Source organism: Rhea pennata, chromosome 2 (assembly GCF_028389875.1).
Source record: "Rhea pennata isolate bPtePen1 chromosome 2, bPtePen1.pri, whole genome shotgun sequence".
NCBI classification, from domain to species: Eukaryota; Metazoa; Chordata; class Aves; order Rheiformes; family Rheidae; genus Rhea; species Rhea pennata.
In genome coordinates, this window is record NC_084664.1 from 131,515,426 (window position 1) to 131,543,105 (window position 27,680).

The 27,680-nt window shown below is 34.0% G+C and overlaps 1 protein-coding gene across 4 annotated transcripts in view; it reads left to right on the forward strand.

Annotated features, from left to right (window-relative positions):
• The window catches only part of RB1CC1 (RB1 inducible coiled-coil 1), an 80,426-nt gene that overhangs the window by 48,258 nt on the left and 4,488 nt on the right, over window positions 1-27,680 (forward strand). For all 4 annotated transcript variants that reach the window (XM_062570362.1, XM_062570364.1, XM_062570363.1 and 1 more), the window contains 9 exons: window positions 309-370; window positions 1,360-1,463; window positions 3,822-3,948; window positions 11,244-13,159; window positions 16,879-17,038; window positions 19,153-19,261; window positions 19,402-19,642; window positions 21,934-21,985; window positions 23,304-23,351. In XM_062570362.1, coding sequence (XP_062426346.1) covers window positions 309-370; window positions 1,360-1,463; window positions 3,822-3,948; window positions 11,244-13,159; window positions 16,879-17,038; window positions 19,153-19,261; window positions 19,402-19,642; window positions 21,934-21,985; window positions 23,304-23,351 — 2,819 coding nt within the window. The remainder of the gene's footprint in view (window positions 1-308; window positions 371-1,359; window positions 1,464-3,821; window positions 3,949-11,243; window positions 13,160-16,878; window positions 17,039-19,152; window positions 19,262-19,401; window positions 19,643-21,933; window positions 21,986-23,303; window positions 23,352-27,680) is intronic.

Genomic DNA, 27,680 nt, shown 5'->3' on the forward strand with positions numbered 1-27,680 from the left:
GGAAAGGAGACTTTCAAATTTTCTCTGCAGCCTTTGTTAACGATGTATTTTTGCAATGGAGGCGAATGTTATCAAAAAGACTTGAATGAGCTGATAAGTTGTTTGAGGGTCATTTTTTGATTAAATTTCTGTGGTCACTTCCTTTTTTTTTTTTTTTTTGTTTGTTTGTTTGATAATCAATGACTTGCTCAGTAATGCTTTCAAATTTGGTCTAGCTGTTTAACTACAGTAGCTCAATTGTTTTCCATTGAGGCAATGTTTGAATGTTGCATATATTTCTTCTAAATAACTGATTTTTCTTTGTACAGGGAAGTCTTTTCTAAGGAATCGTTTGTTTAGAGGACTTGACTCCTGGCCTCCATCCTTTTGCGTATGTGCTCAATACCTTTTTATGTTCTTCATTGATTTTTATAAACTGTAGTTTCTTCAATTAGAACACTAAACTTGGTTCAAGCTGTATGCCTGTCATACTGCTCTGCTACAGGTGAAACAGCTAGGAGCTAGAATTACTTGCTGTGTAAAGTGACTTTTATTAACATTGATTCATATCTTGCAGTGTAATAAGAGAGGAAATGCCAACTTGATACTGCTTTTTAATAAGGAATATCTAGTACTGAACAACAAAAGAAACCTGTTAAATCACAGGAAACAGGTCAGGAGGGATAATCTGACTTTCCAATCTGTAAAATAAATAGCCAAAGGAAGAGTTTTCAGTGTTTTCTTATCACTGGATGAATGAAACAAGTTTATCTGTCTGATGCAAGTGGCAGATAATATGAAGGGTTGAAAAAGTATTATTGTAGTCAAGCATTGTCTATTAACTTTGATTTGACAGTTTGGTTAGTTCAAGTAGCATATCTCTCCTTGATTCTGATGTGGCCATCTCACTTTGCCTGCCTTATTTTACCTCTTCAGGTTCTCCTTTGCAGCATTTTTTTTTTTTAAGGATTTGTGGGGGAAAAAAGAATGCTATTGTTTTAGTATTTTAACTACTGAAATTTGTTTTTAGAATTTTAAATACTAGACTAAATACTAATTATTTACTGGCATACTAAATGAAACTTTAGTCCCATCTCTTGTCCCCTAACACACTGTTTATGTCTAGAAAGCTTGGTAATGAGGAGGAAATACTGCTGCCAGAGGCATTATGGATAAACTTAATTACTAAAAATATGAATGAATTTTTTTATTAAGGAAGAGAGATGGGAATAACTTCCTTTAAAAGGAGAAATAAGTCTTTCAAGAGAGAAATCAGAGTTTAACTGTAGCTTCTGCTTAATGAAGTTGGTTTTTTAAATTCATCCATAGTCATCTTGATATTACTTTACAACTATGTGCAAATTGCTTTCTTTTATGCAGACACGAAAACCTCGCAGGTTTGATAGTGAGCTTCCAGATATCTCATTAGGTGATTTGCAGTTTCTGCAGTCTTTTTGTCCTTCAGAAGTGCAACCATTACTCAGGTAAATCACCTTTTCAACTTTGCATAACATGTAAGCTGCTTTCCTTTCTGTCCAGCTCCTGCCCCTTTAACTCCCTCAGCTTCATTCATTGTGTGTAAGAAAGTGACAAAGATGTTTTCTGGAGTGATGCCATAAGCAATGCTCTCCACTGACTTACTGCAGTTACTTACGTTACCTTTGTGCTTCATGTACTCAAGATCAGATAATTTGAACACATATTCCATGTGTATTCTGTATTGAGATGTAAACATAAAGATTGTTGAACATTCCTCTGAACTGCCTCCCAGCTAAAACAAAAAAAAAAAAAAAAAAGAAAAATCAAATTTAGACTGAAATTCATGTTGTTTTGTTGTCACGTCAGGATCGTGTTAATGATATTCTGAGGCAAATAAAATAAATTTCTTTAGCCCAATATGAAGTCTTAGAGAACTCCTGTATTCAGTTATTGCTTCCCCTTTGTCAGATTTATGCTACTGATAGGTGGATTTTCTAAGTGTCTCTGCTGTTTAGGAGAATTAATTTCAAGGAAAAGGTCTATTTGTGTGTTTCTTGAGATAAGCATGCACATGTAGGGAGGAAAGCTACCGTTTAACCTCACAGGCAAGTTAGTCGACAGTTTCTGATCTAGGACTTGAAGATATCTTTCTGGGAAAGCTATCAGAGTGAACTTCCAAACTTGTGTGTTTTCAGTCTGTAGAAATCAGAAATGTTGAACAAGATAATCAGGAAGAAATATGAGGGAGCAAGGTCTTGTCTAGGAGATGTTTCTGTCTATTTTAGCGCTATCAGGTGCAACTTGCATCCATCGCTATTCAGCTAGAAGGGATCTGCAGTTAGATCTCATCAGATCCCACAGAGAATGAAGTACATTGAAAAGATGCTCCGCCATCAGCTTTCAGATTTGCCAGCTGTGGCAGCCTAATACCTGTTATTTCTACACACTGTGGGAGCCATATTCGTTGTTGACCTATTTTGTTCTGGTATTCTGCTTTTGATTTCAGAATTGCTGGCAATCCTTTTGATATTATGACTGCTAGCATTAACAATAAGTATAGTGAATTTAGTCTGCAGAACAGCAGATTTAGCCTAGATCATGATGATACAGGTGATGTACCCTGCTTAATTTCTCTTGTTCAGCTCTTAGTCTTGTTGCTTTGTGATTTTGCAGTTAAAATGCAAACTATTATGCCATATTGCTGAGGTTTACTGAATTTACAGGTTTATGAGACACTTACAACCTTTATGGGCAAGTTCTGACTGAGGTCAGGAATAATTTTGCCTTGCTATTGTCAGAAGACCAGTCAGTAGCAGAACTGGCCCTAATGTAGTGACGTATCTTTCCACTTGATGGCAATAGAGGTGGGATTATGTCATGTGCATCCTAGTTTCTTTGCTCAGGGTTACATTTGGTGGAAGTGTTGATGGTGATGGTGGACTTTCAGCTGCAGTGGGCAGAGCTGTCAAGCATCTTGGTAAACGCAGACCTTAAGACCAAACTTTAGAGCAGTGCACTCTTTCATATTCTCATCTAATACCTAAAAAGGAAGCTTAACAATCAGCAGACTAACAGTTTGAGGTCCAGTGACGGGTCCTTTTCTATCAGCACTAATTTCTTGAGTTAAAATGATACTTCTACTCACTTACGCTCAGTCTTTGCAACTTATCAGTTTAATTTTAGAAAAACGCTCTAGATGCCACTTGCTTTATTTTTTTGAACAGAGAATGCAAAATACAGTAAATTAAACTGTTTTTATTATACTGTAAATCTAAAAAATCTTGATTTATCAGTGAAGTTATTCCAAACACATTAAAAAGTCTGGAAATACAGGCTCTCAAGAAAACTAAATGTTACTTTTCTAGAGGTTTGTAAAATTTACAGTTGAATAAGTGCTATCCTGCACTTGCATTGCAGTCACAGCAGATTAATCTTTCTTCTCACTTAGAATTATTATTAAAACAGAATAATAGAGAATTAATAGCTATTCCAAAAGATAAACTGAATTGATGAGAATACAGGAGAAAAGAATCAAGTGATTAGTGACCATAAGTGCTTCAATTGCAGATTTAATTACTAGAAAGTCTCTAGTGTTACTGTAACTCTAGGTCCTACCAATAAATATTTGTTCTGGAAGGAAAGACTCCTAGGTATTGCAATGTACCAGGTGTTTTTTTGTGTTTTTTTTTTTTTTTTTTTTTTTTTTTTTTTTTTTTGTAAAATAGATGTAATGAAGAAGATAAAGGATAAACTTTACAGAATGAGAAGCTTAGTCTTGTTGGAATATACAAATAGCAATTTAATGTAGTTGAGTATTAGGTATTATAATGTGGGCAAAAAAATAATCCTATGCTGTCTTTAAGGGTTCCCATACTTTGTGACTTTGAACCTCTTCACCAGCATGTACGTGCTCTACATAACCTGGTAAAAGCAGCACAGAGCTTGGATGAAATGTCACAAACCATTACAGACCTGCTGAATGAACAAAAGGTATTTGTTTTTCTTTACTAAGACTTCAAAATAGAAGAATATTTTCATAATACTGTTTTAACAACCTCTTCAGGAAAAAACATTTTGTTTTTTAAAAGGTGTGGATTGATTTATTTTTATTGGTCTCACAACTCTATGGTCTTGTAGCTTCCTTCCTAATCATTTATTAGTAAATATCATGAGATTTTTGATCTTCAAGGAATAAAGTTTAATAGTTTTAACTATTTAGGAAATAGTTAAAAATGTTAAATATCTTCTAAACTTCTAACAGGTATTCTACAGAATTTATAGAATTAATAGAACACACTGTAGAGTATTTAGTAGAATTTTTATTTTAATATTTCCTCTTTCTGCATTTATTTCTTGAATTTATAGATGCAAAATGTGTTAGTTTTGCCTTTATCGCTTTGGTTTGTTTTTAATGAGATGTTTATGACTTCTGTTTGTGTTAGTGATTGCTTCTGAAGTCCTGTTGGCACAAGCAGTTTACGAGAACTCAAGGCCTTGATTGGTATCTGCATTAATCTTAAAATTGATACATTCTCTACTTTTCTTGCAGTCCTGTGCATTTTCTTTTTTTCTTTTGAAATATATGCAGTCTTTTTCTTTCTGTGTAGAAGGAACAGATGTCAAAGTCTCATCCTTAAAGTTTCACTCTGCCTTTCAAGCAGACTTTCCCCTGCAGACTCTGTACAATTTTCATGGTACTCCATTTGATCAAATCTGAGCGATCAGATAGGTTTTGATGCTGACTAAAAGCACATTCTGTAACAGTCCTTATATTGAGCTTTTCCTAGTCCCGATTGAATTTAATGTTTATACTTCAAATAAAATAATTCAAGGCTGGGGAAAAAGTAAATTTTAAGAACACAAGCATATGGTATATGCTTGTTTGTGAAGTGTCTTTTTGTGGAAGTGTTTTCACAATGATAAGTTTTTCTCCTGTCAAGATATTCTTAGAGCTCACTTCCATTTTGCATTCTTTTTAGCCAGCTCAGCTGTGATCTCAGGAGAATACATTGATTTTGCAGTCTGCTTGTCTTACCAAGAGAGGACATTCCTCATTCAGTTTTATAATTCAAAATCGTTAGGAGTAGAGGAGACAGAGAAGAAGTCATTGACTCTCTTCTACAGCTACATCACACAGTCAAGTTATGTAATACAATCTTGTGTAGAGATGTTAAATTCTGTTTAAACAGATTTTTTTGACCAGTAATTTCTTTCCAGAACTCATCTGTCATCTCTACTGTCTGTTTGGAAGCAACCAGCCTGCTATTCAGTTGTCTTTATGAATAACTTCAGATTTGTCTTGGATAATGATTTCAACTACATTTTTAGGACACACAGTGTTTCAGTACTAGATAGGATCTGTCAAAAGGTTAAAATATCTTTCTTTTCCTTCCATGTTGCAATTGTATTTTATATCTTTTAGTTGTTACTTATTTCTATTTTTAGTTTGTTCCCAAAATATGGACGTGTTGAATCTTGAGTTGAAAACAACTGTTTGAGATGCTCTGAGTTGGAGATGAACTGCTACATGTAGCAGCGTGGTCCATTAGAACACTTCATGCTATTTAGAAGTGAATCCTGGTTTGTAATATAAGCAGGAAGTGCTGAAGCAATTTTTCTACATCCTTACTGAACTTTATTCAAGTTGTATCATAGTAATGTTTACATAAATAATATTACTATGATAATTGAAAGCTTTTAATATGTTCTGGGAATCCTGTATTCCAGTGTCGCTGTTCAGTAATTCTTTTCCCATATGTATTGAACCCTCACTTTGGAAAAAGTATTAACTTTACTACAGATCGTCTTTAAATTCTTTATAGTTGGTAACTCTGTAACATCATCCTATTTACTGCCTTATAGTAACTTGTGGTGGGCTTGTCCAGTGCAATCGCTCTCCTGGATTTTAAAAACAGTTGTGATAACAGCTTAACTAGGAGCATTTTTTAAACATTTTTTTTTTTAATAGAGTCTTCCCATGAAACAACACAGAGGCTTTCAGAGCTCACCTTCACTTATTCATCTCTTAATATAGCTACATTTGGATGAGATTCTCCTGTCTCTTTTTTTCTTATTGCTTACTGCCTGTGAGAAAAAAATAAGATTCAACTATCTAAACCTAAAATATCCCTGAGACTCCAGGTCTTGAAACAACTTCTAACTGTGCACTTTTTTTTTTTTTGTGGAGTTGCTATTCCAACCTGCAAAAATGTGAATTTTGTACTTCCAAATTGTTTGATCTATTTTTGTATACAGTAAGTACCTTGTCATTGTAAGGGAATGGAAGTAAAAAACTGCTCTGATTGCAGCTTTCCCAAACAGGGAATGCTGAGTTTGAAACCTGATGTTTTAGGAGATTTAGGGTTTAGATAAACAAGTTTGTTTGAAATTTAATTGTACTTAATAGCAATGGAACAAATAATAGGAAATGTGCCTTCTGCAGTCTGGGGCTTCACTCAGCTTAATGTTCTGAAAGTCCATCTAAAAATTGTTTCAGACTTGTTTATCCAAGAAATATTTATTGATATCTGGCTGCACAAAAAAGGTACGTTTGCCAAATCAGGAGAATCTCTTTACCTTGTTTTCTTTTGCTGTGCTTTGACCGGGTAGGATTTTCATCTGACTCTGAAATGTCAAATAGACAGATTTTGATAATTGTCTCTTTCCTTAGAGTAAATTACATTGCACAGAGCTGGGCTACTCATGATGTCAGCCAGAAATGACCATCTTTATATGTCATCTCAGTGATTCACTTGAAACTTTTTGAATTGAGCCAAATAGGTCTGTTGGAAAGGTTTTTTTCGTCAAAGATGTTCTTGTTATTACTTGATGAAAGAAATAAATTGGTCTTCTCCAGGCCACTTTGTTCTATAAATGATCTAGAAGGTGTTTTTTTTTTTTTTTTTTTTTTTTTTTTTTTTCCTTCAAATATACTACTTTTACCCAAGTCTGCCCAGCTTGTCGGAGTTGCGCAGTGTGTGCAGACAGGAAGACTTGCTAACATAGCAGAATGTTGCTACTGTACCTGCCCAAGGAGGCCCTTCAGGCCCAGCCTCTCTTTCCCTGCTGGTGGCAGCAGAAGCCTGGTTCTCTAGACTGGACTGTGACAGCAGCTCAGCTTCTGTAGCAGAGGCAAGCAGGGAGGTGGTGGTGGTTGTGGGATTTTTTTGGTTTGTTTTTTTTAGTTGCATTGGGCAGGAAAGGAAAGCTGAGGCTGCAGTCGAATAAGCAAAGAGCAAGTCAAACAGGAGTTGGAGAATTTGGTTCCTGTGTGACTGTGATGCTGGCTCATCTAATGTAGTGTACTGAGGATGTTAGTAATTTTTTTTTAGTGTCCACTTAACTCTTTATTTCAGCTTTCTGGCTAATAGAATATTAATCATGATATGCTTCTTTATCTGATCTTAGTATTACATCAGAGTAATTAAAGAACAGTAACTTCATTTTTAATTTATTATTTCTTTGGAATTTGTTTTCCTCTTTGCATTCTGCTTATTCTGTGTGTTTTAGTGGTCTCACACGAAACCAAATGTGCCCTCTCATTTTCATAATAGAGACAAAATTTAAGCAGGTCAGTGGTTAGGTTAAAGATCTCCAGGAGAAAGTTACAGTGCTCTAGGTGTGATGTGAGATGATTAAGGAGTTTTCTCCACTATTAGTAGATAATTAACATGTTCAGTCCTGTAGTATTAAAAGTTTCCCTTGTAAGAGAAGCTGACTTTTCAAGTGAGATTATGAATACCAGTTATTATAGTCGAGTTAAAATCCAGCACTGTTCATAATCCTTCAAAGAATTTCCCCAATCCCTGACTATAAGTTAACCACAGTAACATAACTAGAACAAGGCATGCAACCCAGCAGCATTTCAGAACTTGACAATTAGTTCTGCTCCCCGTTCTCTGCCTTCTATTTTTTTTCTTGTTTGCTCTTGACTCCTTTTCCTTTGAGATCACAAGAATTACAGTGCATGATGTAGGCTTACATTGTTACTTGTAGATTGTAAATAGGCAGGCAGGCATGCCAGACACCAGGTTCTCAGGAAAACAGGCAACAGTTCAAAGTCTTCCACATAGTTTCCGTTCCTCAAAATATGAGGTTTTACTCCTCACTAGGCAGTAATCTAACTGGAGCCTCAGCTCACAACAGCCACTGCAGAACTTTGAAATTCATTATTGCCCCTAGCTGGGAGGGAACCACGATCAGTAGTGTTGCAGCACACAGGGATGGTCCTTTTTTCTTTTCATGCTATACCCTTGTTCTCTACCTTCTGTGATATCATCCTATAAGGATGTCAAAAAACAGGTAACATCTTTCCTTTGTGTGTGGCTCTCTGTATGACTGCCTCATATTCAGAGTCTTTGAAGGGATTTTGTTGTGCTTATTGACATCTGTAATTCTATCTTGAATTACCATTAAAGAAACCTCTGGTTTATCAATGTCTGTCATTTAAAGTATATGCTTTAAATCCAGGTACTTATCGGTGTATACTATGTCCTTCAACACTTTCTTTAAAATATTCTCTTAGACACATAACAAACTGAAATTTAACCCAAGGAAAACGTATGAACTAATACGACCTTTACCAAAAGCAGCACACAAGGGACAAAAAATTTACAAGGAAATGCTGTGCTCATTTTCAGTGACTAAAGACAATATTTTGTATATAATGAAGAAAAAGGGGCAGTTTTCATCAGAGTTCAAAATCACTGCATGACTAACTTCCATAAATAGAGATGCAAAGGCTAATGGAGGTGAGGTATATATGCAGCTCGCTCTTTGGATGAGTGTCAGAGCCTGAAATAAATTCTTCCTAAATCTCAGTTCAGTATTCTGTTAGTCACGCTATGTCCCCATTAAGAAAACATGTTTTGGACAGAGAAGGATAGGTTCCCTTTTTGCATAGCAGCAATTTGTGAAAGATTGAGAAAACAAAAGTTAGCTGTTTATACATCAGCAATCTGGTATCTGTCACTTCTATCTGTTTCAGAGTTCTATTCCTGACTGTTTATTGCCCTGCTCCGCTAACCGTTGTCAGTCTCAAAAGAAGTAACTAAGTTCAATGGATAACAAAAATTTCTTCCATTAAAAATTAATGTACTAGAAGAGAGTAGGGGCTCAAGAAAAGCACACAGTTGAAATGCATGGAAAACAGAGGCAAGAACAGAATCATCGTGATCCTCAGTCAGAGGAGACTGTTTTTTCGGAACAGATCACCATTCTGAAAGCTGCCCAGCACTTGAGACTAAACATCTTATGTATTTTATTGTATATACTCTGATGAGCCTTCAGGAGCAATTAAGATTTTATGATGGTCAGATTCTGCAGAGAGATAAGATGAAAGTTGTCATTCTGTGGTGAAGGACATAAAAACAGGGTAATGGTTGGCCTAGAGTCTTAAAGGTGCTGTTTCTGAGATCTTCCAGAGCACTGATCCATTTGAAAAACCCAACAAATCTCCAGTTTGTGATCCTGGTGATCCTGCTCCTGCTTCTCCATTTCTGTTGTAGATACTCTATTTTTATATTTTTAACTGTGTATATTTCACTGTTTTATTGGAGGTAAAAATGCTTTGCTATCTGTCCTATTATAAGTTGCTGGGGTGGAAAGTGAAGCTGTACATGGCTTTTTATGATTTCAGCTTTCGACTGGGTTGTGTTGTTCATTTGCTGAAGTTTAAGGTGTGCGTTTTTTTCCTAGGATTCTGCAGATTCTAGAAACGGTAGCATTAGGGAATTGGTATTTCCTTGTGTACTTGATAGCTAATTACGGCAGATACTGCAGGCTGACTGCTTGTTCCTAGTTCTGGTAGATGTGAAGATAGTAAAGGAAGAAGATTTTAATTGCCACTTCAATTCTCCTGGCAAACAAAGCTGCAAGCTGTAAATTTATTGTTAGGTCCATCAGAAAGGAAAGATATGATAATCTATACCTGAAGTGTAATCTACAGATAAAGTGTACTGTAAGTAAAATTAATTTTCAGTAGAATTCAAAAAGCTTGTGAAGCTTTTAAAATTAATCTTATTAAAATCTATGTAAACAGCCTGTATTTTGGAGTTTTCAGTCTGTTTTTTTGAATTTCAAGTGCATAAAAATAAAGGCATGCAACTTGTCCATTGGTCCACAGTTATTAAAATAGCTATTATAAATTAAGTGAATTCAGTTAAACTATGATTTATGTATTCCATGGCCGTATAGAAGAGCACTCTTGTTTCTGCATAAATCTATGGGTTACAATAGAATGTACAGTAAAATCTGAAATCTTGTTTTATAAATCCTGAGTTCTTACTGAACAAGAACTAGTGATATGAGATTTTAGCATGTTATCTCTCCGTCCCAATAATGAAAAGATTCATGTGAAGAAAGTAGGTTTCAGTCCTTTAGATATCAGAAGGACTGGAGCTAATCAAATTGACTTGGGAATAGTTCTGTGAAGATGGAGAAGCTTACATAGTATTTGTGTTTTTCATACTGCTGTTACTCATTTAATTTGGATAGCTAATCTAACTCTTAGCCTTCCGGTTCAGAGCGAAGGGCCTGGAGCTACATAATCAGGTTTGACAATATCAAGTGTTTATACAAAATGACAAAAATTGGGGGAGGTGCGAATAGTATGGGGGGTAGAGGGGAACCACCGAAACTGGGACTTCCTAAATTCTGAAGAATTTCTTTTAATTAGAATTTGCCCTTCATTCTACTGTCCATGTCTTTACACTGTCTGCACTGTTGTTGATCCCTGTTGCTGAGTTATTCTACATTTCTGAACAGGAGTAACAGTTTACATGCATGGTCTTGATATCCACATTAGTAGAAAACAATTTTGTTGCAGTAAAGCGTTTTGGGGGGAACTTTCTTTAATATTCATATTAATAGTGACTTCTGAATTATACTGACTTTTAACAACAATATTAAACAGCAGTAAAGTATGTTATCAACAATATTAAGAAAAACATTTTAAATTGGCTGTTAACTGTTTCTGGCTAGTGTGTTACTTAAATTTTATTTTGTATCATCTAAATTTACATTTCAGTCCCTTAGAATATAATACATAATTTATATAGCATTTTTATACTTATATACAGTTCTTCTTGTGAAACTTGCTTGAAAATATCTTAATTTCTTCAACTTGATTTTAGGTAAATTTAACATCTGTCTTATTTCAGACAGTTATAGTTAATAAGGCTGACTCTTCTGTCTAATTTTTCCTGATAATTTTTAAATAACTTAAAATGCTAGCACTTTCACCAATCATTTTGTTAAATATTGGTTTCATATTTTACAACTTGTAGGCCTCCAATAGTCAAGCTTCGCCACAATCTGCTACTACACCAAGGATGGAAAGTACGACAGGAACCACACTTGCTACCTCTTCTAGAACTCCTCCATCACTCAGTCTTCAGGGTCCCTTGTGTCCTCCTGTGTGTCCTCCAGCTCCATTAGAGGAATTATCTCCAGACAGCATTGATGCTCATACATTTGATTTTGAAACTATTGCCCATCCAAACTTGGAGCAAGCTCTTAAGCAAGGATCATTAGACTTGGATTCATTGGCAGAAAGTCCAGAATCTGATTTTATGTCAGCAGTGAATGAATTTGTAATAGAGGAAAATCCAGCATCTCCTAATATAATAAGTGATCCACAAAGTCCAGAAATGATGGTAGAATCTCTTTATTCTTCAGTTATCAATGCAATAGATAGTAGACGAATGCAAGATACAAGTTCTTGTGTAAAGGACGTTTCAGCAGAAAAGGCACCTCTAAGTGTTTGCATGGAGAAGTGTAAGATTATTGCTCAAGATTCAAAAGTACATTTAAAAGGTATAAAAGATGATCTATGCCACTTTAGAACGCTTGTACAAAAAGAACAGTGTGACTTTTCTAATTCTTTAAAATGCACTTCATTAGAAATAGTAAATGTTATTGAGAAGGTAAAACTTTCACTTGAAGAAACACTAAAAGATAAGCATCAAAAAGAATTACAATCTTTGAAAAGTGAATATGAAATGAAAATGAATAAATTACTGGAGGATGGTGAAGAAAACAAAAAAAAGATTAAAAAGTTAAAAAGTGATTTATTAGGCCTTGAAGAAGTTATTCAGAATAAAAATAATGAATTTGCCATAGTGAAAAATGAAAAAGAAGCTGTTATTTGCCTTCAGAACGAAAAAGATCAGAAATTACTTGAATTGGAATGCCAAATGAAGACACAAAATTGTGAAATTAAAGAACTTAGGCAGTCACGTGAAATAGTACTTGAAGACTTGAAGAAACTTCATGTTGAAAATGATGAAAAACTACAACTTTTGAGAGCAGAACTCCAGATTTTAGAGCAAAGCCATTTAAAAGAACTGGAAAATAACCTGCAAGCCAGGCATTTACAGGAATTTGAGAAGGTAATAGCCGAGCATAAGGATTGTTTAGATAAATTAAAAAAAGAGAACCAACACAGACTTGAACAAATGCAGGAATCTCATGCAGCAGTTGTCCAAGAGAAACAACAACAGGTAGAAGAGCTAAAACTCAAAGTTTCAGATTTGTCTGATTTGAGGTGCAAATTAGAAGTTGAACTTGCACTGAAAGAGGCAGAAACTGATGAAATGAGGCTGCTTTTGGAAGAAAGCAGAACCCAGCAACAAGAGACCTTAAAATCGCTGATTGATAAGGAAACAGAAAGCTTAAGAAAGGAGATAGATAAATTAAACAATGTAATACAAGTTAATAATGATGAATATCAAGTGGGCTTATCAGAACTAAGAACTCTAATGACAATTGAAAAAGATCAGTGCATTTCTGAACTAGTGGACAGACATGAAGAAGAGTCAAAATTGCTTAGAACTGAAATAAGCAAAATAACATTTTTGCATCAAAAAACTTCTGAAGCAGAAAAAAGACTTTCAGAGCAAATAACGGAACTACAAAGTAAGTTAGAGTTGGAAGTGGTTTCCCTAGAAAAGGCAAGAACAGAAAAAGTGGCTCTCTGTGAGCAGCAGGAAAAATACGAAGCTATTATCCATAAGCTTGAGGAAGAGAAAGAACTTTTAGTATCTAACCAAGAACAAGACAGGCAGTTTCTCATTCAGAAGCTCAATTGTGAAAAAGAGGATGCAGTACAATCTGCTTGTAAAGAGTTTCAATTACAGAGAGAAGCTGCTGAAAAAGGGCTTTTGGAAAAAATACAACAACTTGAGATGCAAGTAAATCAGAGGTACTGTAAGAATTAAGTTGCTGTGTTTTCATAGTAATCTAAAAATGATTAATCTGGTATATTCATGTTACAATATGTAGTAAGTAAAATCTCTGTATTTGTAATAGCACTTACCTGTTTTGTTTTTTTATATGTTTCAAGCTATTTCGCTTTTATAGGTAGTGATATTTCTGTGTCAACATTTAATCTCCAAGATCGTAAACATTTTACACAATATTGCTTTGGATACTAATAAAGGTTTTCTAGAATTTTGGTCTTGTAATATTACACTTGGGCAAAATTGTTTTAAAGAACATCCTAACATCATCCTCTTTCTTTGTTCATTTAACATTTAAAATGTTACATTTTTCCATTCTAAAAAGCAAATCAATTTTTTTCCGTGCCATAAAAGCACAGAATTACTTCTCCCTACTTCTCATATCTTACCTATTATGAACTAATGTTCATAATACCTATCAGCAGAGTAATTATGGTACTGTAAAATAGACATACTAGAAATGACTGTTCTGCTGTGTGTTTGACTACTGCGTAAACAATATTCTAGCTTGAAATGCCTGAACTTGTCATTACTATTCTTGTAGCATTTGGAAATGCCAAGGATAGATCTTGTTTGTACAACACATTAATAAAGCATTTTGTTCTAGGTATTACAATTTGCTAAATGCATGAGATAAGAAAAAAGCAATACAGATGACCATAAAAGCGGAATAGTGCAGAGCATGAATGCAGATGTAAACCAGCACTTTAAACATTACGCTGATATTTAAAAGAAAAAGAAAAAAGAAAAAAAGAAAGAAAACAGGAGGGAAAAATTACACAGAATCCAACACATGCACACACTTCACTTCTGTAGTGCAAGGAAGTTGATATTTCAACTTCAGTCATGTGACAATTTTGATATTCTGACATACTTACATGATGTTATATAAGTGTCTGATGTAATTTTGCCTGTTAGTATATGAAAAAATACTTTAAGTTTTTAGAGTCAATGATTGGAATATAGTGAAATTAAGACATTTTTGGTCTTAACAAAATATCCACTTCTGTATTTAACAAAATAGGGTGAAATAGGGAGGGAAAAATAAATCACTCCCAGTTTTGTTTTCCTTTTGTTCATATTTATTCACTGCTCTTTAGAAGCTTTACATTTTTGACATAGAAGAAAAAGGTATAGCTATCTACTCAGACTTTTAAAATTTGATTTTCTACATCTAAGTTTGAATAACTTCTGAACTGGATAAAAACAGATAATTAAGCTATCTACTTTGGTCTGAGGAAGTGTTGAGTTCTATCAGATAATTTTCATAATGTGACATTAAAATATATGTTTGTTTCCCTCCTAAGGCATATTTTTTCTAGGATAAAGTAGTGATGTGTTTTATACTTTTTTTTAATCTGAGTCTTAGTATTTCAGAATTGGCTATCTGTTTGGTTTTTATGTTCTTAAAACTCCAAGCTGTTAGTAGCTACAATTGACTTGTTATCCTCCCTCAGTTGTTCTTTAGCAATTGATTTGTAATGATACAGAAAACTTTTATTTAACGTGTGTCTACATGCTAGATAAATGCTCTTTTCTAAAGAGCAATGTTATACTAGCCTTCTGGAAGCCATTGATAGGAAGATAAATGGTTACCTTTGAATTGAGTGTTGTACTGGAATCGTGAATCTGATTTTTGAACTTACATGAAATCTAACAAAAGCTTTTAGAAGCTACCAAGTCTGAACAAAACCATTTGTGACCCATTTACTGATACATGACGAATAACGTGTTTTGGTTATAAGGTGCCTGGAATTGAAATCATTGTGAATAAGAAAGAGAATAAAACTGCAGAACATTTTTAACTTTCTTAATCTTTCTTCTGTATGTAGTATGTTCAATCCTCCACAAAATTAACTGAAAAATACTTTTTTTGTAATGATTTTTCTCTATTAAGCAGTTCCTGTTTTGCTGGTTAGTTAAAATATTTGTAACACTTTCAAGAATGTTGTAAGCAGGTTAGGAATCTTGACTGCACTGTGAACTGAATTATTACCTTGGTTTATTCCAGCGTTGGTATTGTCCAGCCATTTCTATCAGACCACAGTCAGTGATGAAGCTTCTCCGCAGTTCATGTGTGTGCACACTCTTCTCTGTCATAGCTAGGCTTAATTTATTAATTGGAATTTATTTGAGCACAAAATGCTTTCTCAGTGATATTTAAAGGTACGCCTTGGATTCTCAGGTCTTGTTTCATTCTCTGCTCATTTTCTTCCTAATTTCTGGAATCTCAAAGCTTGTTTTGCAAGTCAGTGCACTTCAGTCTGCCCTCAAGGATTTTGTATTTGTTTTTTCTCACAGGCTTTTTGAGTACCCAATACCTGATGTAGCTAAGAGGTTTAAAAACTAGTAGTATACGTTGGAGTCCTTTACAGAAGAATATATTTTTGCAGGGTATTGTTTTGCAACCAGTTAGCAGCCCAGTAAGGCCACTTGCAAGCAAATGATAACCACCTTGGTTTAGTGCAGCTAACAGGCTTGGGATTAGGCTAATTATATTAGTTTAGTGTTCGGACAATCTGGAGTTATGCAAGAGTGAATTTTTAGTACTCGCAAAGTAATGTACAGGCATACCTTTATTTGTGCTTTGGTAAATCTATTCTTGACTCTGTTAAATTATTGGGGAGGACTGATGGGAGAAACAGGCAAGTATGTTCTGGGTTGTATGATAAAGCAAAGAATCTATAGAAATAGCCTGAACTGGTATTTTCAAGGATCACCAAACTCCTATCCAATGTGAAGTTATAACTATCAAAGTCTTACATTCTAAGCCTCCTCCAAATTTCTTCTTTCATATTCTCAATGCTGATTATTTTTCACCATCTCTGAAGTTCTGTAGTCCTTAATGTTAACAGATAAACGTTGCTTTATGAAGCAATAAAAAAATCCTGGAGCATTTTTAGCATTAGGAATTGTACGTCTAGGTGTTGGTGTCTTGACACATAATGTTTTGATTTGGCACAATCCACCTAATATTGTGAGGTGGTATCTCAAGTGGTACCTTCAATCTGCTGGAGAAATCTATTGACTCTTACATACATAGATGGAGAGTTAGGTTTTGAGGGCTTTTTTTTATATATATATAAAATTTCTAGTGTAGAGAAACAATAGAAAATTAAAATATGGCAGGCTTTAACAAAAATTACGCAACAAAGGAATTTCTCTCTCCTAGTGTTCCATAATGATGGTTCTTGGTGACCCAAGCCAAAATATAGGAGGATAGTGCTTTGGGTTCAGCAATAGAAAACATTTGGCTGATGCAAAATTGTCTTTTTCAAGAACCCTTGATGATTGTTATCTTTGCTGCCTCAGGGGCTGTTGATCTTTCCCTTTCTTTATGATAGTTATGACTGTTCTTCAGATTCTGCAGCTCAGTCTTAAGTTTTCCCATCAGGATTCATTGCCATCAGATTTACTGCTGAATTGCTTAAGCATGAGAGTTCTGCAGGCTTGCATTTAGACACACTAAGAATCTACAGGGAGTTGACCTGTTCTTTTTGTCACAAACAAGTGTGATCCCCATTATTAAAATGTAGAATTGAAGATTGACAATAACTTAATTGCAATATAGTATTAATTAAATAGTCCAGAAAAATAGCTGAAAATTAACTTTTGAGTTTATATATTTATGTATAATGAGACTGTTTACTGCAAATTTAAAGCCTCGACATTTTCTTTTAAGTCCTCCTACTGTATCATCTACTGAATCAAGCTTGGTTGCTGAACTTCAAGAAAAGCTTCAAGAAGAAAAAATGAAGTTCTTGGTGCAACTTGAAGAACAAGAGAAAAGGAAAAATGAAGAAATGCAAAACATTAGAACATCACTAACTGCAGAACAGCAGGCAAAGCTTTTTTTTTTTTTGATTATTTCTGCTCCCATAACAATGATGTGCTGTTTTAAAGTTGCATGCTTGCGTTTGTTAAGTAATGCTTCTACTTACTGAATTTACATTATTATCTGGAGCTAACACAAACATTAATAGAATCCAAGACCTATAAAAATCTTAAATGTGTGTGAATGGTGCAGTCTAAATGAATTTTTCAGTGGTGCTTTGCTTTTGTTTGTGTTATTAAGCTAGTGTTTATGTGTGTATATATATGTGTGTGTGTATATATATATATGTATATATTTTTTACTGAACTCCAGAAATATATTAGTTAAGTGTGATTTGAGTTAATGATTTGTATTTCTGAATAACATAAACCAAATTTGTTGCAATACTGAAATACTTGGAATGCTGCTTAATGACTTTTATTAGCCTGGACGGATGGGAGTTTGAGGTTCAAAGCAAATGCTCTGTTTTATTTCTTAAAAACATGTCTAGGTACCCATCACTTAAGATACTGTATCATAATACACTGGATTAACAGTAATTATATCTCTCTAACGATTCATGTCTTCCTTTCAAACCATCTTGAATCTGAGATTTTGTAAATGAGGGTTCAGTTCTCGAACTAATTCCTTCCAATAACAGTAGCAGCTATTATCTACAGCTTTGCTTTTTAACAGTAAGAAAGGATTTTTATGTTTTAAACATTTCTACTTGCTTTAGCTATAGTAAGAATAAAAAGGCAGTATAATAATCAGCGATGTTGGTGGATGACAATACTTGGCACAGAGAACAGAAAACTGGGCTGTCATAAAGGAGTATTTTTGAAAATTTTGAGCTGCAGACATTTATACTGAAGTGGACCTTACAGAGTAAATATATTAGGAACATTTTATATATTATTAGCTTCTTTCTCATTGGAATCTGCCTTAGTATATAATTTTTCTTATTATATAATAATATTCTTGAATAGCAGCAGAGCATGGAAAGGAAGATTCAGAGGTATAAATAGCAATTTCCAGTGTAAATGTAGAACCTTCTATTTGTTTCAAAAACTTGTAGCAGTCCATGCTGAAAACTTACTGGACTGGCTTTGACAATGATTTAATGCTTGGGGCATTTAACCTCCCCCTTGATTTAGATTTTGCCTCAGTAAATTTAGAGGTGCTATTGATTCTCTTAGTGAATTATGTTAGTTTTGTTATGTAGGCATTTACCAAAGTCTGCTCTGCAGTATGTAAGATGTGTAGCCTGCCACAAACTTCGCAATTTAAGATTGAAAGATGATAGGCATAGAGCATCTAAAACCAGTCAAGGTCATGAGTGGCTTAAAATTCATTTAAAAAATTTTTGAATTTGTAATTTAAAATGCTTTTTTAATAGATATCTATTAATTTCCATTATCTCTTCAGTTTGTCTCTTCAGCAGAAGCTTAGGGTTAAATAGGGTAAAGACATAATGGTTAGCAGAGGGATTCAAAAAGCAGAGAGATGCATCAAAGTGCAAAAGAATATATTAGTCTTATGTTAAAAGTTACTCAGGCTAATTAGCTTGAATTCCTATATGATTTCTGTATTAATTGTTCAGCAATAAGTTAATGCATGACTTAATTATATCTAATTCAGATATATTCAGATTCTAATATATTGTTCTACTGCATTAATAATAATATTTTTGTTTAATGTTACATACTTCGGTGTGGGTGTGTTTTAATATCAGTCTTCGTCCCCATATTAACAGTTTTTAGTATACCACATGCAACTGTGGTATGTTAATTGTAGTATGACCCATTGTATTAAGACACCTTAACCAATAATGAATACTTTTAATGATGATTTCTTTATAATAGTATTACATGTGTATATTGGGGAGGAGGGATGAGGAGAGGGACAGTAGGGATAAAAAAAATAAAACACAGCTGTTACAGAGAATCCTCAAAACAAGTATCCAGACCAGATATCTCTACCAAAGTAGCATTTAAACTAGTTTACTTCCTTCCGTACTATTATAAGTAGAAACAGAAATGTACAAAAGAGATTACATATTTCTGTTTCCTAACCTATGTGTTTTGTATTCTGTTTATAGCACTCATTTCTTGTTTTGATAGTGTTGCTTTTTGTTTTCAGACAAATTTTAACACCGTTCTGGCAAGAGAAAAAATGAAAAAAGAAAACATAATAAATGACCTTAGTGACAAATTAAAATCACTAACACAACAGCAAGAAAAAGATAAGGGTAAGCAAAGTTGTGAAAAAGTATTCATCTTTTCTAACAGGACAACTTCCTTTAGAGTTGTTCTTGATCCTTGGCACTGCTGTGTGCTTTTTTTTGCTGTTTTTTTTTTTTTTTTTTTTTAATATTTACTCTTTTCATAGATTTGATTGAAACACTTTCTGAAGATCGAGCTCGCTTACTTGAGGAGAAGAAGAAGCTTGAAGAAGAAGTTAACAAGCTGAGAAGTAGTAATTTTACTCCTTCAGCCTACTTAGCAGCAACCTCAGAAGCTTGTGGAGCCTGTGCACCTGATATTCCCACTGACACAGATAGATTGGTTTCTGACCTTACAGCTGAAGGGAGATTGGACTCCACAATGGAAACCAGCATGATGGCTGTGCAGTAAGTATGGGACATTGCAATAAAAATACAGAAAGCATGCTGTAATTCTTTAGATGTATGTACTATTGAAAGTTTTAAACACACTAATCTAATTTGTATTTTAATATTCTTTATCCCTCTGTTCTTGCTAAAAATGTTCTTTTACATATGTATGTACAATTACAGTGCCAAAGTCATTGGGAATGCTTTTTAGTGATTTAGAAGTAGCTGAAGTTAGAGGTAACTCTTGGTCCCACAATTATAGGATGAAAACATAAACCTAAGTATATGAAATGTAAATTGAGTGGGAGAAGAGCAGTTGTAATAGTCTAGGATAAGCTAGTTATTGCATGTTATTGGCGTATCTCTTGAACAACGTCTAGCTGTGGGGTGGTGTTTGTTCTCAGCACACCAACCTACTATAGGCACATTTTCTGCCTTTTTTTTTTTTTTTTTCCTTGTTGACTTCCATGGAAATTAAGTCAAGTTCAAAGCCTTGATTCTTGCTTTAGATGTACCTACTAGTGAAAAGATGCCTGGATAGTAAAGTCTCCAGTGCTCCAAGAGAAGGAATTATTTCTCTGCTAAAACTTTAATTCTTTTTGTTTCCATTCTCTTAACAAATATACAAAGTTATGCTTAAATTCCATACTAAAATGAGCACATGTGCTTTCTGAGAAGAGTAATACAAAATGTATGTGATACACATGCATTAAGTAGGATTTGTTACTGGAAGATACTTAGCTGTTATCCTGCTCAGTGAAGTAGGAGAATCCATTCAGAATAGTATGACTAGTGAATTCAGAAAAGAAATAGTTGGGAGTTTGTCCAAGGCATTTCAGTTGGAATTTTTTTGCTCTAGAGAAACCAGAAAAACTAGAAAAAACTTAAATTCCTTAGTATGCCTATATTTCTGCCGTAGTAGCCTAAGAAAATTGAAATGTCAACATTTAGTTATTTTTAATAATTTGAGAGCTGTTCTTTACGCTAATATTTTCAACCTTCTGGGAGCATCTCTTGTATTTCTTTAATTTCATTATATTAGGTGTTCTTGTTTTGAGACCCTCTTCTATCATGGTATGTAAGGAAATTTTGGCTTTGAAATGCAAGGTATTTCTAAATACTCGTAATCATATGGAATTTTTTTATTTTATGCTTTTATATACTTGCGGTAGTTTTCTAGTAGCTTTTAATCTGTAAACTATATCTGCTTTGTCAGGTTTCTTTTCCTCGCTTAATCCCTGCTAGAGCATTAAGACTTTCTAATTAATCTGATAACTTCATGAGTACTGTAGGCTGGGTCATATTATCCGGCATGTGCAGCAAGCCCACTTTGGAGAAAACATCTTGTAATCTTACTGAGAAAAAGAAAAAAACGGGGGGAAAAGTTCATATGCTTTTATTTCCCTCTTACATCTGAGACTACTTAAAATAGCTGTCTAATTTAGGATTCAGAATTGGCAATCCTGTACAGTGTAACATTTCTGTTAGCTTGAATGAAAGAGGCTTATAATCCCAGCTTAACTCCATTACACCTCTAATATGATTAAAGGGGCCTTTAGCTTCACTTGAAGAAATTGGCTGCATCTTTGACCCACCCACTACCACATGCAAATTCTTGTGTGCCGAAAGGAAAGCAAAATAACTGACTGTAGACTCCTGGATACTATGCCTTTACCTAGAATCTTCTTGGAAGATGATTAAGCAATTGCAGCCTCTGTGTTTTCTCACAAAAATAAGTGCAGAGGTGTTAGATATTCTTACAGTTATTTTAAACAATACTTCTCACAACTGATGCTGCCTAACCCAGAGGAGTTTATCCAGTGCACTGAATACCCTTATGGAAGCAAGGATGAAGCACAACAAAAGGATCTGGAGCTGTGTTTTTCATCCTAGTGTTTTGAAAATATTCGAAAATACTGCAAAATATGCAGAAATGGCCCTGTGTAGCTTCATGAACTGTTTGTCATTTGACTGAAATTTGATTGACCTCTTCCAACAAAGGAAATCCGGTAAAAAGGTTCTACCAGAAAAGACCATGCTGATTATTGAATCAAGGTATCTTTCTATACTCTTTTCTCCCCACTGCCTCACCCCCAGAGTTTCTATTTCCCTGATCATAATGCCTTTCCTTAGCCAATGTATAATAGAATATTAGGATCCAAAGTACTGTGAGCTCTTTTTTATTTTAACAATTAAGCTCCTTGTCTTTCTAGCAAATACATGACATTCATCTGTGTGCATGAGAATAAAAATAATTTTTGAATGTGAAGAATTATTTTTTAACCAATCCATGTTCTTTTTTTTTTTAGTGAAAATGTCCATATATCTGAAGAAAAGCAGCGGATAATGTTGTTAGAAAGAGTGAGTAGTTTATCTGTGAGATTAAGCATTACGATTAAGTACTTTTAAAGGGTAATGTGTTTATGTAGTGCTGTGGTCAGTTGTTACGCACTCTGATGCAGAGTAGTGTCTGCAAGACTTCAAAGACAGCTTTTTTCTTCTTAATCATTCAAGTCATTCAAAATAATCGTTAATATACTGTGTTTGTACTGGACCTAGTAAAGCCCATTTTTACTTTATTTTGTGTTTATATAGACTTTGTTATAAATAAGTCAGGTCTAATATTTCTTCTTAGTAGTGACAGGTCGTTGATCGTGGGAATTTCTGTAGCAAAAAAGATTGAAGTAAAAAATTTTGTTCTTTTTTTTTTAACTTTTTAAATCACTTGGTTAGGAATTGAGATTGAGTTACCTGTTTCCTTTGCAAACAGGTAATTTCTGCTCTTAGACTAATTAGATTGTTTTAATTCTATCTGGGATCCATTATAATCTTGATAGCTTTTCTTGTTTTTACAGAAGCAGTACTACTATGAATGTTCTTAAAATTACAAATTTCTCTGAAGTCACTGCTCTTCTCTTATGCTATGTACTTACTAAAATTAATGTGCAGACTAGAATTGTAAGTCTACATGTTCATCTCCCCACATATACCTTAATTTAATTTTTGCCTATGTTTTGTACAGTTGTGTTTTGAGCATAGCTTGCAATGTGCATTCAGAGTAAAGACTAGATTAATCCTCAGCAGATATATTGGTATCTTTCAGATTCTAGTCATTTTTACCTGTCCGGTCATATTTCCCTTGGTGTCTGGCTCCATTCTGGTTGCCTTTTTCTTGCTTCTTCAGCTTGAACTTAAGAAGGAGTTTCAGTCTTTAGGTTTTAGTTTTCTAGAATCAGTTTATCTAAAGTCTGTAATCAGGAGGAGAACAATACTGAATATTGTTTATTAAAATATGTCAATGTATGATGTAAGTTGCTGGATGTTTCTAACCAAGAATAGTTCCATGTTTTGTCATCTGTTTGCCAAGGGAATAGTAGCTAGCAGCTATAAAACAGTAATACATTAAATTACTGCTGCCAGTTTACCTATAGATATTTTTTTTTCCAGTTACAGAAGGATGAGTATGGAGATAAATGTTTTTTAGCTGTGGTCTTCTAACTTTGTATATATCTTTGTTCAAAAGATGTTTTGATATTGTTTTAGAGCTTTGAACACTATAGTAAATATGTATATTCTATGAGAAGTCAGTGTGGCTCTGGTCATATCAAAATGTTTATTTAAATGTTTATACTGTAAAGGTATAGTAATTGATTAATCTGAGAACATGATTTTATTTCAGACTTTGCAGTTGAAAGAAGAGGAAAATAAAAGATTAAATCAGAGATTGGTGAGTATTTGTGCAATGCATGTTTTGAGTCTTTTTGTAAAAAGAAATAATAATAATAAAAACCTTACAAATTTTACATTTTGTTACAATGATAAAATGACTTTTGATAACTCTTAAAAATATTCTAGGTGTTAAGGCAGGTGAGAGATAAAAAACGGCAAATAGATGTAATCTGATAGCCTTTAAGAGGTACATCAACTTAATAGTTTTTCCATGAAAAAGATTCATAGGACTGGAGGAAAACAACTTTTATTCTGAAAAGAACATAGACCTATCCAGACTAACAAAAGTAAATTTACTTCTGTTGAAAAAATGGATCCAATTGAATTAACTTTAAAGATCTCAGCTGGTTAGAGCATGGTACTGCTAATGCCAAAGCTGTGGGTTCAATCCCCATATGGGTTATGCTGAGGGTTGGACTAGATGATCTCCAGAGGTCCCTTCCAACCTCACCATTCTATGATTCTAAAGCCAACTTACAAGAATGCAAATGCCTGCACATTAAATGTTAGGAGTACTAGCAATAATTTAGCGGTTATTCTTGGAGAATAAACATTTGTTTTTGATAGAAGTGTTTAAGAGGATTCTCTTAATTTTTCAAAGTATAGATATGAATGTATATTAGAATCTTGTGAAGGAAAGAGAAAACAGCAACTTTCCATGTGTTATTCAAGGTGAAGCATACATGCAGGTCAGCTTCAACTTATATACAGATGTCTGAGAAGACTTTGAGATAGGGCAGAGAAACTGCTGAAGTAGTTTAATTTTGCATGCAAACATACCCAACATTGGGAGCAGGTGTATCTGTGTCACACTTCTCATAAAAAGTGCTTTTAACTGACAGTCTAAAAATTAAACTATTCTAAGAAAGTGTTCCCAACAGCCGGAGACCCTCCCACCTGCATCTGTCCTTTCTGGGAGGTGTGAAACTTTAATACTGCTTAGCAACTGAAAATACTGACAATCATTTTTTTTATCTTAAATATTCAAATTACATATCTACATCTATATATAGATAGATAGATATGTAGATATAGATACATACACATCTATTTATGCATGCTATCTATTCTCTTAGCCACATGAAAGGCTAAGAGAGCTGTGACTGTTTAGCCTGGAGGAAGAGAAGGATCGGGGGGGGGGGGTCTTATGCACATTAATAAATATCTGATGGAAATGTGTAAAGAAGGTGGAGCCAGAATCTTTTACAAAAGTAAAAGCTTTTGACTTTTTTTTAAAAAAAGATGGAATTTCTTGTTTTTACAACAGTAATAGCTTTTTACAGCTTTATACTGAAACACTTCTTTTACTATGAAGGTAGTTGAATAGTGGAACAGATTACTGGCACAATCTGTTAGAGCTGACCCTGCTGGAGCAGGGTGGTTGGACTAGGTATCTCCAGAGGTGCCTTCTAACCTCAACTGTTCTGTGATTCTGTTTTTAGTCAGTGTCTATGAATGAAATGAAAAAGAATATACTGATAGTTTCCTTAATTCTTGATCCTTCTCGATTTATTTATCCACAGTTTGTTCTTGTTAGCAAGTTTCAACTTGAAGCTGAAAAAGTTTCCATGTGTATAGGAAGTGGACATTTCCTTTGACAGTTTGCCTGGACTGTCCATGGAGTTCTTGTTTTCTTTAAGTGAGCAGATGATACGTAGGAATTGAGATAGTCACACAGATATCAGTTCGTAAAAGTTATATTTAATAGCAGAAGTGTTTGATAGGTTTCTCCAGTTCTGTAGATATTGCCGTTTTTGTCTGGCTAAGGATTGGATCTTCCTGTAGAATTTACTCCCCTTAAACATACAGGTATGAAGTTATTTTTTTTCAAACTTCCTTTTCTGCACTGAAACTTGTCCATAACAACCCGACTAATGCAGAGTTTGAGAAAAGCTTGCAGAGCTTGTAAAAAAATGTTTCAAACATGAGGATTCATTTATTCAAAAGGCTAATAAATCAAACAAAAGGTATTTCAGCATAGCTTTTAAAAGAAAAAATCAGACACTGGACAGTCTACCAAACCTCTCTGTAGGCTTCCTATATTAAACTTTGGATCTCTGTTACCTGAGAATAAAACTAAATTGAAGAATACCTAATGTTGTGCAAGACAAATGAAAAATTTTTATTGTTATACCAAACAACGTGAGAGAAATTAACAGCTCATTGGTGTCCAAACCAGTTCAAAATCGGTTTTGAAAAGGACCTAGGAATAGGATATCTTTTCAATTCCTTGCTAGAAAATTGGTCATTTCATAATGTTTGTCAGTATTAGAACCCTCATTTCTAGATGTTTGTGGAATTTTCCTCTTGTTTCTAAAGCTGGACTTCTGAAACACTACTTGAATCTTTTCCCAGCAAATCTTCCTTTGTTCCTAACCTTTTAAGAGGTAGCTATCTTACGGATATTCAGCTTTAAGATAGTGGAGTGTATTTTATTTCTTGTACAACATTAGAACAGAAGTTGAGAACTTTGTCTTTCACAAGGGAACTGGCAACTTGTAGTCCTCTGGGAGTCTTTCACCAGTAACAACAAAACTGAAAATCAGTTCCTATTTTTTGCCTCTTTCTCCTCCTTTCCCGCAACTTTTCCCAGTATGCTTCTAAAACTGAAGTGAACTTGAGCATGTAAATATATATTTATTTGTACATCAACATTTAAATATACTAAATATATTTATTTGTATCCAGCTACTTAAAATAAGAAACCTGTTCACATCTGTTCTACATAATTGAAAAAAAAAAAATTTTAAGGCTCTTGGATTTTACAGCAAAATTTATGGGTTACCTCTGAAAGCAATAAAAAATAAAAAGGAGCTTCTAGTGTCAGAAGTGCTGATACAGGAGTTCTTTATTATTATTTTATATGAAATACTGAAAATGAAACTTTTTTGTTTAAAGGCTACAAGAAATACCTTCAAGCTAGATTTCTAAACTTTTGCAAAACTGTAAATAGAAAGTTAACTGCCTAATTTGTTCTGTTCCGTTTCTTGAAGTTAAAAATTTCAGAAAAATACAGAAATCAAACTAGTTTGCATTTAATTTAAATTTAAAACTTACTCTAATTTTAAAAAAATGTAAAAATAACTTTGGTTTTAATGTCTGAAGATAATTTTCAAACACTTTTGACAACAGTGTAAGGAAGTTGTATATACTCAATAGCCTTCATGCTAGGTGCATCTTTTTCAAGGAAAAAAAGCACAGTGTAAATGAGTCAGACATGTCATCTCTAACAAAAAAAAAAAAAAAAAAAAGAAAAGAAATTGGACTGCATAAAGAAAACCAGTTGCTCAAAATGTCATTAAAAGTCAAGAGCTTCTGTAGTCAATTTGGATTCATTTTCTTAAAGACTAATTTGAAGAAGTGATAAAAAGGAGTCATGAATGGACTTCAGCTCACATTAAGACTGGCTGATACTGTTTTCTAACCAAAAAGACTAACTGTAGGAAATATAGGTAACTTTGAACTATAGCTGAAAAGTCATGTACTAAACTTGAAGTACAAATATCCTGGATTTGACTAGCATGTATAAATGGTCCAAGAAGTGAGAACCTATAGAAAACTGCAACATCTTCAATCAGAGTTTCTCCAGGGTAGCAGTAAATTGTGTTCTGTAAGGAAGTTATCAATGGGTAGTCAAGTGTATAAGTTTACATCAGATCAGCTACTCTTATTAACTTGTCTGTATTTGTGCATGTAGTCTTTTGTAAATAGCTTTACCCATTTTCATTTCCTGATATCACACTTACCACAGAAAGTGTATGTATTCATGTATTCTTTCCAGTTAAGCTAATATATGGTAGATTCACTTATCTTGGTATTATGGTAGATAGCTTATCCTATTGTGTGTTCGTGTGCCAGTATTAGAGGAATTCAGTGAGATTTAAAGGAAATATCACGTATATGCGAGAGGGAAAAAAATATGCAAAAACTTACATAATTAAGCCTTTATTTACTCTTAGTGAATTTGACTCAAGTTTTGTTCCAGGGGTCCTCCTCTGTCTACTGCAATAAACTTAAGTTTGTGTGATAGTCCGCAGTAAAACTGAGAGACCATATCGAGTCAATAGCAGACAGTTTAAGTGTAATAAACATGTTTTACTATTGGACTCCTGGTATACCAGTGGCTTCTGTGTTAGAATGCATAGCTATATCACTGACTCCTGTGTGTGCTCAGAACAAATACTCAGTGGCAGTGATCTGGAACGCACTTCTCATTGTTGCATGATGAGGGAGAAATAAGATACATGCTGTGCTTCATAATCAAAAGTAGTTATTAAAAAAAAATGAAGCTACAGAACAGGATGACAGAAAGGCATGCTGTTTTCTT